We start from the raw sequence: 14,115 nt of genomic DNA, 5'->3' as shown, positions 1-14,115 counted from the left end.
CCAAAAACTTTCGCAACTGTCTGAGTGAGATATCTAAAGACTTGTTTACAACCTGGAAGCACTTTTTTGCAAGGATAGTGTATTATAATTATTATAGTTGTATAACATAATATTATTAATCATTGTTATAATATATAATATTATATAATACAATATAGTGTGATTATAAGTCACTATAAGTGGTCATTGTGTGCTTTAAGTAAAGTAATTACATTCCTGAAGATGCAGGCAGAAACTTTGTGTGTTGTTCTTATGTTCAATATATACACAGGCTTCCACAATCGGTGAGATAACTGAGATTTTGAACAAAGAACTGAAAACGGTAATGGAATGGGTGACCAGCAACAAATTAGTGCTCAACATTCAAAAGCCTTGTATTTTCCACAAATCGTGTATTAAGTTCTAAACCGCGGTTGAATCTGATGTTTAGCAGCCAGGTGGAGGAAACAAAGCTCTTGGGAGTCATCCTAGTGAACAATCTATCATGGACGAGACACATAGTTGTATTTCAGTGGTGGCAAAGATGGGGAGGAATATATCTGTTATTAGAGGTGTTCAGTGTTTTTACCACCGCATTGCCGCAACTGACAAAACAAGTCATTGAGACTCTAGTCCTTTCACACCTGGACTACTGCTCAATGATCTGGTCAGGGGCAAACAAGAGGGACCTGGGAAAGCTGAAGCTGGTTCAAAAACAGAGCAGCTCGGCTTGCCCTTAGGTGTACACCAAGGTGTAATGTAAACAAAATGCATGTCAAGCTCTCCTGGACGACAGTCACGGAGAGGCTGACAGTATCACTCCTTGTCTTCTTGAGAAATATTAATGTGCTAAAACATCCTACCTGTCTGTATAATCAACTTACACTTAGCTCTAACATCCATACATGTAAGACGAGACATGCCACAAGAGGTTGCTATCAAACCCCTAAAGCCAGAACAGGGTCTATGAAGCGCACAGTGCTGTATTGAGCCATGGCTGCATGGAACACACTGCCAGATCAGATTGCTAAAGAAAACACAAAATCAAGTTTCACAAGACAATTGAAGAGGCATCTAGAAACCCAAAGGTTGTAATTACACAAGCTGCAGACAGGTTATACAGTATGGAAATAGCAGAGTAGTACACACATTTATACAGACAAGAGCTTTCAAACATATGCAGGAACATGCCACATTCGCTCAAACACACACACACACACAGTTATGATTGGAATTTTGTTGTTGTTTTACCCCCGCGCGACGGGGTGCGTGGGGGGGGGGCATATCCCCCCACGGGTATGGACTAGTTGTTATAAAGCATGATGAGTTTATGAGTTCTTATAATTATACAGTGTTATAAGCAGATTATAATGCATTATAAATTGGATATAATGCATTATAGATAATTACTTTATAGATAAGTGTTACCCCAGGTGTAGCCTGTGTTATGAATCTCTGTGGAATTGTAATTAAAAAAAGAGATTATAGATCAAAACTTTAATCAAATGAAGTGATCAGTCAAGACCAAAGAAAATATTAAAATGTCTTGCTTTATTATCAAACATTCACAAAATGACAGCCCTAACATGAGTAGACAATGAAAGGACATGCAGTTAGGAAGTAAGTAAGGATGTGCAGTACAAGAGCCAATATATGAAAACTATTGAAACGGTCCAGATATGGTATGGAAGTTCTAACCTTTTGTTTACAGGCCTTTCTCATAATCTGCTGTCCTGCAGATATACATATCAAAATAACTTACCAGGCAACTGCAGCAAATATTTGTATGGTTCTAAAACGATTCGCTCCGCACTGCCAGCAGCTGTTTCTGTGTTCATATTCATTGTATGAAGTTCACTGGTCTATTGGAGGACACAGAACAAAAAAGGTCATTACAATAACAAAAAGAACATAGCGGGTGTGTGTATAGCAGGTTCAAACAGCCTCAACCACATAACTGCAACTCCCCAGGTTCGATTCTAACCAGAGATCTGTGGTGCATGTCATGTTTGCCCTCTGTGCCCTCATTGTCTGGCATCTAAACAATCTTATTTAAAGGTAGGGTAAGTGATATTTTTTGGTTAAAACAAAAAGTATTTTGTTAAAAGGTTAGATTGCTATAGAGTGTTTGTTCAGTAACAGGAGTCTCCACGTCTCTCCAGAAAATACATTTTCCGGTAGGTGTCAAAATCTCAGCCAATCAGGAGAAAGTACCCATTTTTAAGCTTAATTTTTTATAGTGTTCCAGTTCCAGTTCCAATTTTGCCTGCTCATTTCTTAGTGTCATCACTTCCAATTTCACTTGTTTAATCTATATCCTGATTGAGTTCTCTATCCTGATTGGATAACATTGGAAATGAAACTGAAACGAAAATGCATTTTCTGTTTTATAAAGAGCTGGAGAGACAAGGAGACTCCTTTTACTGAACAAACACTCTATAGCAATGAGTACTATCAGAATATAGAGCTATTTAACACTTATTTTAACCAAAGAAAATCACTTACCCTACCTTTAACTAGTCAGGAAAGATGCAAGTCGGGTACGATGCAAGTTGGAAATGCACGCCCCACCCATTGTCAGAATGCCTGTTGTACCGGTCTGTCTGTCTGTGCCCCTTTAATGCCCATATATATGGAGTTACGGTTCTGCCCAAATATGGTGTCCAGACCAGTGTATGATATTTGAGGGAGATCCGCTGATCCGATCGTCTTGCCACTTGACGCATCACTCTGAAACTGTGAAGTCGATCGATCAGTCGATTTATGTGTAACCGGTGGAGACTTACGTTGTGTTTGTGGATGAAAGGAATGATCCAAGATCGCTATTTAGAGTTGGCCTCAGTTTATTCTCTCTTTCCGACATGAAATGAAATGAAAGCAAATGCCATACTTGTCAGCAAAGGGCATGCATCTACTCTCTCTCCAATGAGGAAGTAGCATGTTGCAACATTGTACGGTTACATACCTAATTTAATACAATACAATATAAAAAACATACCTTATATTCCGGCCTCGTCAAAAAGTTCCCCCTTTTTCAACTAGGCAGACAGACAACTGGGAGTCCTTTTACTGTTTCTCGCTGAGTGATGGATTTATTCCTCTCCACTCACAGTGTAGCAGGACACACACAGTAAAACTACAAAAAGGAGAAATAAACATTGATTGGTCATGTATACTGCACTATATACATTAAGCAGTGCTGCAAAATTATACACACATGACATGAATTTAAGCACAACCCCAAATAATTCTTATTTTGTTATACAAAGAACTCAGACACCCACCTATCTCCGATGAGGAAATCAAAACTGGAGAGGTGTGTCAAGAATCTTATTCAGGGACAGAAGGAGGAGGGGCAAAGGAGTTTTAGACAAAATAATAACAATAACAATAATAATAATAATGATATGATGATGATGATGACTATAATAATCATCATCATTATCATATCATATATAAACCAACCCTGGAGACCAGACAGTCAAGTAGAAACAGTGACACAATTTGTGTAATTATATAATTATATTTTAAAGTTAAACATACTATATAAATGACACTGTTACATAATTATGCAGACTCCATACCAACTCAAATCTAGCTAAACATATTTTGTTAATAAACATGTAATTTATTTTACTTAAAGTGGCACTATGTACCTTTTTTAATGTATGGTAGAGTATGTTAAGTATAACATATATATACAACTTATAACTATATAACTTATACAATTGGGGTGGTTGTATTTGGTCTCCCTGTTCTTCTATTGAGACATTTAGAGCCTGTGTCTAGGTGAAACATGGCCTTTGACACCACCTGTTTCTGGTTTGACACAAATGTTGACTTCAATGTATCCCCTGTGCAATAAAGCAGACATAAAAATGTCAGCACTTGCACAGGAGACCAGGGTTCAGATCCGGGTTGGAACAGGAAAGTTACATGGTCCATCTTTAATCGAATAAATCATTAATTTATGTTAAAATGAACGTTTACTTTAATTTATGTCATGTGTACATTTCTTCTATTTCTTCAACATATTTGTTATTCTATGTTCAATTTACTGCCAGGAATTGTTAAATAGACATGTTTATAATAAACATTTGCAGACATTTCACAGTATTAGTATTAAAATTAGTGTTTGCCAAACTTTGTTTAATTTGAGTAGTCATCTCTCACTATACTGAATACATTTTTATGTGATGACAAGGACATCCTTCATAATAAATTCACTAACAGACTTTTGAATACATAGGCTAAGTATATTTTGATATTCATGAGCTTGAGTTGAACGAATCACCATTGTTTGTGTCCAGTCTAATTCCTTTGACCCATCTAGCTAAATCAATGAGTGAGGTTACAGATGGGCCAAAGTTTTGCAGAAATCTTGTATCTCCACATTTCAATGTATGTTTTTCCACACATTATTGCCCTTCATCATACAAGAGTGTTATACAAAAGTACAGAAAATAGCATATCTACAAGCTCAGAGTGGTGGAAAGAGAGTTGGCGACAACGGAAGTCCAAAATAGTTGATCGTCATGTCAACAGATGTAGACATGAATCAGTTCCTAGAAGTCCTCTGGTTGTCCATTTGAATGCATTATACACAGAGACAGAACTGCGTTTTGTGGTCATTAGTCATCAATAAATGCATCGATCACAATATTTATATAGCACACTGAAACGTAGTTAAATTCGATGTCTTATAAGAAACATAAAATTCACTAATGTAACCTGCCTGGTTGATCAATTTTTTATGTTATATTGTAAATTTGGTTAACGGGCCTGTTGATGTTGTTTATTGCTTTAAATTATGTTTTTAAACTTGTATGGTAGCCTAGTCAAGAGCAATCTTATCCCAATGTTTACTGATATCTAGAGGGAGGGGAAGACAAGACAAGACATGTTTTCAATTTCAGATCATATAGATATTGCACCATTTCTTTAAATCATTATCATTTCAGTAATCCAGCCCTACCAACAATATTTTATAGACTATTTGATTGAAAATCTACTCTCAACTAGAAGGAACAAAAGCCATCATACATCCATAATCACCACCTGACCATGTGACCAATGTTCACATCATGTAGTAATGCATGGAGATTCATATAACCGCTTCATTATTCATATATATATGCCGTTTCCAGACCCATACTTATGATGATAAAACAATATTCTTCCACATGGTCATGGTCATTTATTTTTAAGGATGGTGTCTCTTTGGACTGTAAGTAGGTGAATGTTACTGTTACAGTCAGATTATTGTCTATTATTAAAATGCATTTGGGGTTAACATTAGAAAAATAATACAGCCAGCACTCAATAAATGTATTTTTATTTATTGTTGCCTCACCAGTGGTGGAAAAAGCACTCGAATGTTTTACTTAAGTAAAAGTATCAATACTGCAATTATGTAGATATACTTGTAGAACATCCTTGGTTCTTGGTTGGTGAATAGCAGAACGTTTGAGGATCCAATGGAGTTGGTTTTGTGTGTGTGTTCAACTGATTTGTGGGAAAAAATGCAAAAGCTGGAGTTAGCTGGTTTCTGCCACACACACCTGCCCTCTGCAGGGCTCTGAACTGAAAGTGACTGGAGTCTGTCTCATTTCTCTCCAGTGTAGCTCTAGATTGTTTTATTTACATTGTTGTGCCACCTGTTATTATTTGTTGTTGTTTGTCTCAGACCAAGGACCACAATGGAAATAAGTATCAGATAAGGTATTGTAATGTATTGTTTCTCTCAGACCAAGGACCACAATGGAAATAGGCTAAGTCTCACGACTTTGTTGCGTTTATATACTTGAAGTTTCTCTGATAAACATGTGTTTTTATTTTATGACATCTAATAAATACAATAAAATAAAATAAATCAAACACCCTATGGGTGTCATGATGCAAGTCCAGGGGCACTGCAGGATACTTTGATAGCATTTTTTATTTATCAATAAACCACTTTATTGGTCTAACCACTTAGACCCTCTATACTGTACTTAAAAACAGACCTGAGATGCGCTGTAGCCTACTATACTTGGTGCGGTTCTTTTTCCATCAACACCAAAAATAGCAGGTCTACAAGCTCACAGCAATTGTTGTGAGCTTGTAGACCTGCTATTTTTGGTGAATGTTTCAATCTGTCCTTATGGAATCTGAAATTCTCTCCTTTCTTTTCCTTGTGTCATACTGCATCTTACAGGAAAATATGTACATATTTACATACCGTAATATAAAATGACATAACTGTAAGGTTCTATAAAGTAACAATGCCATTCATTTAAGTGTCTGTACTTTACTTGAGTATTAATATTTGTATTTTTTGATACTTAAGACTTTCACTCCACTACATTTCAAACACATATATTGTACTTTTGACTCCACTACATTTCTAGGAAGGGAAAAAAAGTACATTATGAATTAACCATTTAAGCCCTATTTACAAAGATAGTGAAAATAGCAGATCTACAAGCTCACAACACGTGTGTTGGCTTTAAGTGGTTAAATGTTTTTTAATATCAGTGTGTCACTCCAAGAGCAATACGGTCTGTTTTTTATTTATTTTAATTTTAAATAAAACCGGTGAGCTGGTGAAAGGCCCTTTATGTCAGTGCTTCTCAACCTGAACAAACGACTGGAACTGGACTGACACCTCTGAGGAGGCTGAGGTCCTTCGGGGACCTTTGGACCCCTGGGTCTAGGTCCCTTACCTTTAGGCCCCTGGGCCTGGGTCTCTGACCTTTGGACCCCTGGGTCTGGGTCCCTGACCTTTGGACCCCTGGGCCTGGGACCCTGACCTTTGGACCCCTGGGCCTGGGTCCCACAGGCCTGTTCAGGGATCCAGGTCTGGTCTCAATTTGAAAATATTTTGTGCCAGGTCTATTTGTGAGGTTTCTTTTTTTCTTTTTCATCAACATTTTTATTTTTATTTTTTTGTATTATCCCATTTCTCTAGGGACCCCCTGGAACCTCCTCAAGGACCCCTGGGGGTCCCCAGACCCCACATTGAGAAGCACTGATCTCCAGCATGGAGGATATTACTGTTCATTGAACTGTTGCTTAGAACGTTTATTTATGGAGCTCTGACTCCCTCTAGTGTCCTTTGTGTGTCATAGTCCAATTAGTTCAGAATACAACAGATACATGCCTGAAGAGAGAGAGAGAGAGAGAGAGAGACACGCACGCACGCACGCACGCACGCACGCACGCACGCACGCACGCACGCACGCGCAACATGGCAGGTTTTGCATGTTACTTTCTTGTTAATTACTTTTTCAAAACGACTGGACCACTCTGCTCCACGTTTAAAAAAAGCTACATTATTTACATTATTATCTTCTAGAAATCTTTCACATCCCTAACTCCATTCCTAAACCTTTTAATAATGACTTTAAAAAGATACAATACTACAATACAGTACAATACTAGACAGGCTACAAGACTTAAAACATGAATTAAACAGTGGTTTACATTAAGAGGGGTTGTGTTATTTAGAGTAGCGTATTTTAATTTAGAGTATTATTTTTTACCCCTTTTTCTCCCCAACTTAGACGTTATGCCAATTGATTCCTCCCCACACACATTTCTGTGTTGTCACTGCTGTCGTATCCTACTGACTCACCTGCCAGTGAGGAGCCCCCACCAGGAGGACGTAGAGCCTTCGTCCTACTCCTCCCGCCCAACACTCCCCGCTGACAGGTGCCGCCCCCCAGCCCGTAGGAGTACGTGCAATGACCAATATCACCCTCCCCCCCGCCCGGCTTCCCTCCCCCGAACATGTGCCAATTGTGTATTGTGTAGACGCTCGACAAAGCCGGATGTACACCACGGTGGATTTGAACCCACAACCTCTGTGGTGGTGGGCAGGGACTTTACCACTGCGCCACCCGAGCACTCGACACTCGACACTTGTGCGACATTCTTGTATGATGAAGTAGTAGGAAATTGATTTACGAAAAAACATAAGTTGAAATATGGAGATGCAAAGTTTATGAAGTATGTATTTTACACATTTACTTTTACTATTCTAGATTGTTCATCTTCTCTGGTTTCTAAATGAGTTGCTGTCCTTGGTGGGTGCGTGGACAGGCAATAGATGCTTGAGCCAAAACCAGAAGCAGAGGAGTCAAACTGCGTCATTTTGTCACGATGACATTCACATCAAACTCGACAATAGCATGTGAGTACTTTATTTCTGTCTTATTTTAGTTATTTTTAAACATTAAATTGTATCTAGTCCAGACAGACTATCCGATAACATAGCCATGGTTCACATGACGCTCGTCTGACAGTCATGTTTCAGGGCTACCGATAACACTGCTTCTTTTCACTAACACGTTTTGCACTTTTTTCATTTACATTTATTTAACAAACATAAATCCCTATTTTGTAACAAAACAATGTTATTAAAATGATGGAGTGAATGTTTAGTGTTTTTATGTTCAGGCTGAAAATGTATACTTACTTGTAACCTTACTCAAGCGAGAGGGGGTCATGTTCTTTCAATTTCTTTTTAATATATATTTTTGAAAATGTAAAAAATAAGATCCAATAAAAAAATAAAATAAAATAAATGTTGATGACCTGTTTCCAGGTCCCTGTGTGTTAAAATGGGCTTGTAATAGCCAGTAATATTCCCAAGGGTTCCCATTGACTTATCATTATGGCCCAGAGAGTCCTGGGCTGTTCACTTCTCCCCCATTGCTGTTATAAAGCTTCAGACAAAACAAGCATTTGTGAAAAATGGGGCCAGGTTGTTTTCCTACCAAGGAGTGGGTTTTGGTGAAAACTTGCAATGGATTCAGAATGATGAAAAATGTTTGACCCCTCAAGTTGACATAGAGGTGTTGTGATATTTTGTGGCTAAAACAAAATGTTCTATTTTTATTTTTTTTGTGAAAAATTTACAGTAATAATCATTGCTATACTGCTTGTTCAGTAACAGTGTTAAATAGCTCTATATTGTGATAGTAATCAGTAAAAGGGGTCTCTCCAGCTCTTTAGTAAACAGAAAATACATTTTCAGGTGGGATGATTAAATTTAATCCAAATAGAACATAGAAAATGCATGAAAAAGAGAGGAAGAGAGAAATAGAAATACAAAAAAAGAGAAAAAGAAAGAGAGTGAAACATTGAGAGAAACAGGAAGTCGGAGAGGAAAACATTAAATCTGACTCTTTACACTTACATTTACATCAAAGAAAACCACATCTCCACTATGAAAAAAGCACCACAGAGAGCTCGCTCTCTCTCTCACACACACACACACACACACACACGCCACATTCTCATTTGTCTTTGTCGTGCATCCCCCCTCTCTCTCTCTTTCTCTGCCTCTCTCTCTCTATGTCTGTATCTCTCTCTCTCTCTCTCTCTCTCTCTCTCTCTCTCTCTCTCTCTCTCTCTCTCTCTCTCTCTCTCTCTCTCTCTCTCTCTCTCTCTCTCTCTCTCTCTCTCTCTCTCTCTCTCTCTCTCTCTCTCTCTCTCTCTCTCTCTCTCTCTCTCTCTCTCTCTCTCTCTCTCCACACAGTGGTGTACATCCTGGTCTGTTGTGGAGCTGCTCAAACAAAAGGTGAGACAATGCATTAGATTATGGGTAGTATAGTGTGAGAAAAGCCATCCTGTTAATTCAACCACAATCCATCTCAACACATAAATAAATGGATGTATAATTGATTTAGATTCATAGAAAGTGAATAATGAAGTCCATACTTACAGTTCGAATGTTAAAGTACTCATTGCATGAGACATTTCACAAATCTTTAAAAAATGTTTAAAAATGTTTTTTGAAAAAAGCAAACAAGCTTTCTACAAGCTCATCCGTCTGCTACATCTACAAAGTAAATTGTAACTAAAGTTTTCAAATAATAAAATAAAACGAATGAAAAAAGTAATCGAAAACGTCACGTATTAGAAGGGCAGTGTGAGTCACCAGAACCAAGGACGGGTGTTTTCAATGAATCTATCATGGTTAAAATGGAGTTTGAAGTTACAATGGGTTTGTGTAAGAAGGGGGCGTGTCTGATTAAATGTATATCAAATATTCTAAATACTGAATCAAGCAACTGTCTGGGGTGAAACACAAAAGCCTGAGTAGACGTTACGGTTAAAATGACCACAAACATATGTTTGAAAGTGAAATATCCCTTTAAGAGAGATATTTCTGTCTCATTCTGTTTCATGTTCTCTGACTAAAGAAAACAAATAAACGCCTAAAGGTTCATGAGATTATTTAAGATAACTACAAGTAGCCTTCAGACCACCAATCAGTACAAAAGTCAAAATGTAACTGTTCTACACATCACAAGCTAATACCCTGGAATGAGACAGTAATACAACGTGTGTGTGTGTGTGTGTGTGTGTGTGTGTGTGTGTGTGTGTGTGTGTGTGTGTGTGTGTGTGTGTGTGTGTGTGTGTGTGTGTGTGTGAGTATGCCCTATTCATTTTTACACTACTCTGAAATGGAGCATCATCATAACCTTTATTTCAGCTCTATAGCTTGTGGTTACTGGGGTGATAAGTGGTGATCACACTCGTTCCCTTTTAGAGCTACAATGTAAACATTGTGTTTTATTTCATAAAAGTCTTTTTATATGAAGTTTTTCATATTCCACTATGGTATATACAGTACTGAAGTGAACATGACACATATTTGACTGCATACTATGTATGCTACTGTAGAGATGGTTGGGTTTAGGTTTATTCTACTAAATCTCATTATTGATTCCTATAACTGTTCAATTTGATCGTTTTCTCCACACAGAATATATGTACCTTCCACTGGGAGCGGTCCTTAATTTGCTTCCAGATCTTAACTCTGTTAACATCAGCATCCTGTGGAAACATGGCCACGAAAAGGTGGCAGAATTGGATCAGAACTTTGGTCCTGATGTGGATTACTACGGGACATATAGAGGCCGTACAGAACTTAATAAAGACACTGGAAAGTTGGTGGTCAACACTATGACCATAGAAGACAGTGGAGAATATTCTGTGGTGATAAACGGTCGCCTGCAGAGCAAGACTTACTATGTTCGAGTGATCAGTAAGTTTGAATATTGTCCTGTGAAGGACAATATTCAGCAACCAGCAGCAACCAGCTAACTCCAAAACGCTCATTTTTCAGGAAATGAAGAAAACCTTATATTTTTTTAAACAAAGCAATACTGCCTCATCAAAGTTGGTAGAGTGACTTTATATATTGTCAGATACTTGCATGTGTCATTATATTATCAACACTTTACCCAAATCCAGCTCAAGTGGAGTTAGGAGTTTTGTCCGAGCAGAAATCCAGCCTAAGTGGAGTTAGGAGTCCGATCATCTGACAATAGCTCCAATCGCTGCTGAGGGAGAGGTTTCAAATGGGTCTAAATTCCCAAAAGCTAACAATGGATCTCCAAGCTCACAATGCATCACAACGTGTGAATTAATGCTAACTTAAAGGTCTACAATAATAAACAGGACTTTAAATATTACAATAACTTCTGCAAAGAGGGTTTCACAGAGTTGGAGTTTCAGTAGAACTAGCACGACAGAAATGCTATGAACTCATTTCTTGTCACATATTTCTCTCCTCATTAAACACTTAATAGATTTTAGAAATAGAATTACTTGTTTTCATAACATTAGCGTCAGTGCTAAGTTTGATAAAAAGGTACACTGCATAGTTTTAACAGACTACGGGGGAAAACCCCTGCGTAGTAATACAGTTTGTTTATGTCCGCAGCAGACCTGTGCTCTCTGTCTGTGTGCGCTCTGCCACTCACTGCGCTGTGCAGCAGGAGGAGAGGAGGTGGAGTTGCGTGGTCTGACGGACAGTTTGAGGATCCAATGGAGTTGGGAGGTTTTGTCAGAGGCGCTTTTTGATACTTTTCATTGGTTCAAAAATATATTTTTTTTACACAGACGTAAAGGGTGTTCAATAGTGTTGATTTATGAAAAAAAAAGAAGCTGAAAATGGAGTTAGCTGGTTACCACTGGACAGCAACGATATACTGAAGTGAACATGACACATATTTGACTGCTACTATATGTGTGCTACTGTAGAGATGGTTGAGTTTTGGTTTATTCTACTAAATCTCATTATTGATTCCTATAACTGTTCAATTTGATCGTTTTCTCCACACAGGATACATGTACCTTCCACTGGGAGCGGTCCTTAATTTGCTTCCAGATCTTATCTCTGTTAACATCACTGGCATCCTGTGGAAACATGGCCCCAACAAGGCGGCAGAATGGGATGTGGCCTTTGGTCCTGATGTGGATTACTACGGGACATATATAAACCGTACAGAATTGAATATAGACACTGGAAAGTTGGTGGTCAACAATATGACCATAGAAGACAGTGGAGAATATTCTGTGGAGATAAATGGTCGCGTGCAGAGCAAGACTTACTATGTTCAAGTGATCAGTAAGTGTGAATTGTGTCCTGTGAAGGATACATGTTATGTTTACAGTATGTGTTGTACTTCTATCCATCATAATATACATATGTTTCAGTACACTTATGTCCGGTACTCGGTTTTAACCATAACAGTGCAGATACATAGCGGAGTGAATTACATCCACAGCCAACTGTTTAACACTGGATGTGTCACTACAATGCCAGCTGTGTTTGAATGTTTAATCCTCCTAGATTAGAAGTACCAAACGGAGACACCTTTCACCATGCTTTCATTTGTTCTTCTGTGAACACACTATACAGTGTCACACAAAAGTATCAAAATGAGCAGATCGACAACGCTGCGCCTTTCGAACTTGTAGATCTGCTACTTTTTATACTTTAGAATTTGAATTCTGAAAAGTAACAGTTTTGGACATATGAGGTTTCCACCCGACAGACAATATTCTGTTCTTAATACAATACTTTCAGTGAATCATATCCACGATAAGCTTTGACATGAGATGAGAGATGAGATATACTTGCAGTTCAAAACCCTGGTGCTAGCCTATAGGGCAGTGAAAGGAACAGCTCCTTCTTACCTCCGGGCTATGGTCGATGCCTACACCCCTGCCCGACCACTTCGGTCTGCCACCTCGGGGCGACTGATTGCCTCGTCACTCAAGGGTCCTTCTGGCCGATCCACACGGTCACGACTCTTTTCTGTTCTGGCCCCACAGTGGTGGAATGAACTTCCTACTGATGTTAGGACAGCAGAGTCACTGCCCATATTTCGCCGCAGGCTGAAAACCCACCTCTTCAGGAAACACTACCCTTCCTCTCTGCCTGACCTACTTGTTGTTAACTAGTTGTACGAACGCTTGTTTTCTATTGTTGTATTGTTTATTTGATCTTGTTTAGTCGATACACTTATTTGTTTTAGCTCATGCTCATTTGATTTAGCTATTTTGTCTCATCTGTTTAAGGAAATAGGTAGCTGATATATTGCACTTTTACCTTAGCGCTAGGTATACTCTTGGTTGCTTGTTTTTGCAGAAAATGCACTAAAGACTTCTGGTGATTAGTAGTTTTCGTTCCCTACCTATGTTGAATACACTTATTTTAAGTCGCTTTGGATAAAAGCGTCTGCTAAATGACTGTAATGTAATGTAATGTAATGTACTTGAGGCGTTACAGCAGCATAGTGTGATAAAATACATAATCTATAATCTACAAGACAAACAAAACACATCAGACACAAATGGACATAATCACACAAGAACATTGTTCATTCTTTCTTCCCCCAACAGAGAAAGTCCCAAAGCCAGCGGTGGTGATCAAGGAACCTTGTACATCTAACTCTACCAGCTGCACACTGGTCTGTGAAGGAGGGAACATCACGGATTCAGGTCCGGTCACCTATCGCTGGAAGAAAGATCAAGGGGAATGGATGGTGTCTGGTTCTGGACAGAACCCTGCAAACTGGATCATCAACAATGAGGAAGGGAAGAAGGTTGAAACATTGTTTTGTGAAATGAAAAACCCAGTCAGTGTGGAGCAGAGTGATGCCCTTGACAACCCATTTTATATCAATGGTATGTAGTGAAAGATGTTTTTTATTGTACACTTTATGATGATTCGAGGGTTCCTTTATTTGATGTAATGCAATCACAAAAACCTGAGCTAATCTGGAAAGATGATGGGCAGAAGTTGGAGTGATTGTTAAGTATTTAAGACGAACATTTTGGAAGTTATATTGT

The 14,115-nt window shown here is 38.4% G+C and overlaps 1 protein-coding gene across 1 annotated transcript in view; it reads left to right on the top strand.

Annotated features, from left to right (window-relative positions):
• Window positions 1-8,103: 8,103 nt before the first annotated feature.
• The window catches only part of LOC308096326 (uncharacterized protein), a 44,487-nt gene continuing 38,475 nt past the window's right edge, over window positions 8,104-14,115 (top strand). Inside the window, exons 1-4 of the mRNA XM_080443732.1 lie at window positions 8,104-8,152; window positions 9,503-9,544; window positions 10,736-11,017; window positions 12,101-12,385. Coding sequence (XP_080299858.1) covers window positions 8,122-8,152; window positions 9,503-9,544; window positions 10,736-11,017; window positions 12,101-12,385 — 640 coding nt within the window. The 5' untranslated portion in view covers window positions 8,104-8,121. The remainder of the gene's footprint in view (window positions 8,153-9,502; window positions 9,545-10,735; window positions 11,018-12,100; window positions 12,386-14,115) is intronic.

The sequence above is a fragment of the Gymnoscopelus braueri genome (assembly GCF_963280865.1).
Source record: "Gymnoscopelus braueri genome assembly, chromosome: 12".
Classification (NCBI taxonomy): domain Eukaryota; kingdom Metazoa; phylum Chordata; class Actinopteri; order Myctophiformes; family Myctophidae; genus Gymnoscopelus; species Gymnoscopelus braueri.
This window is presented reverse-complemented; position numbering and strand designations above follow the sequence as displayed.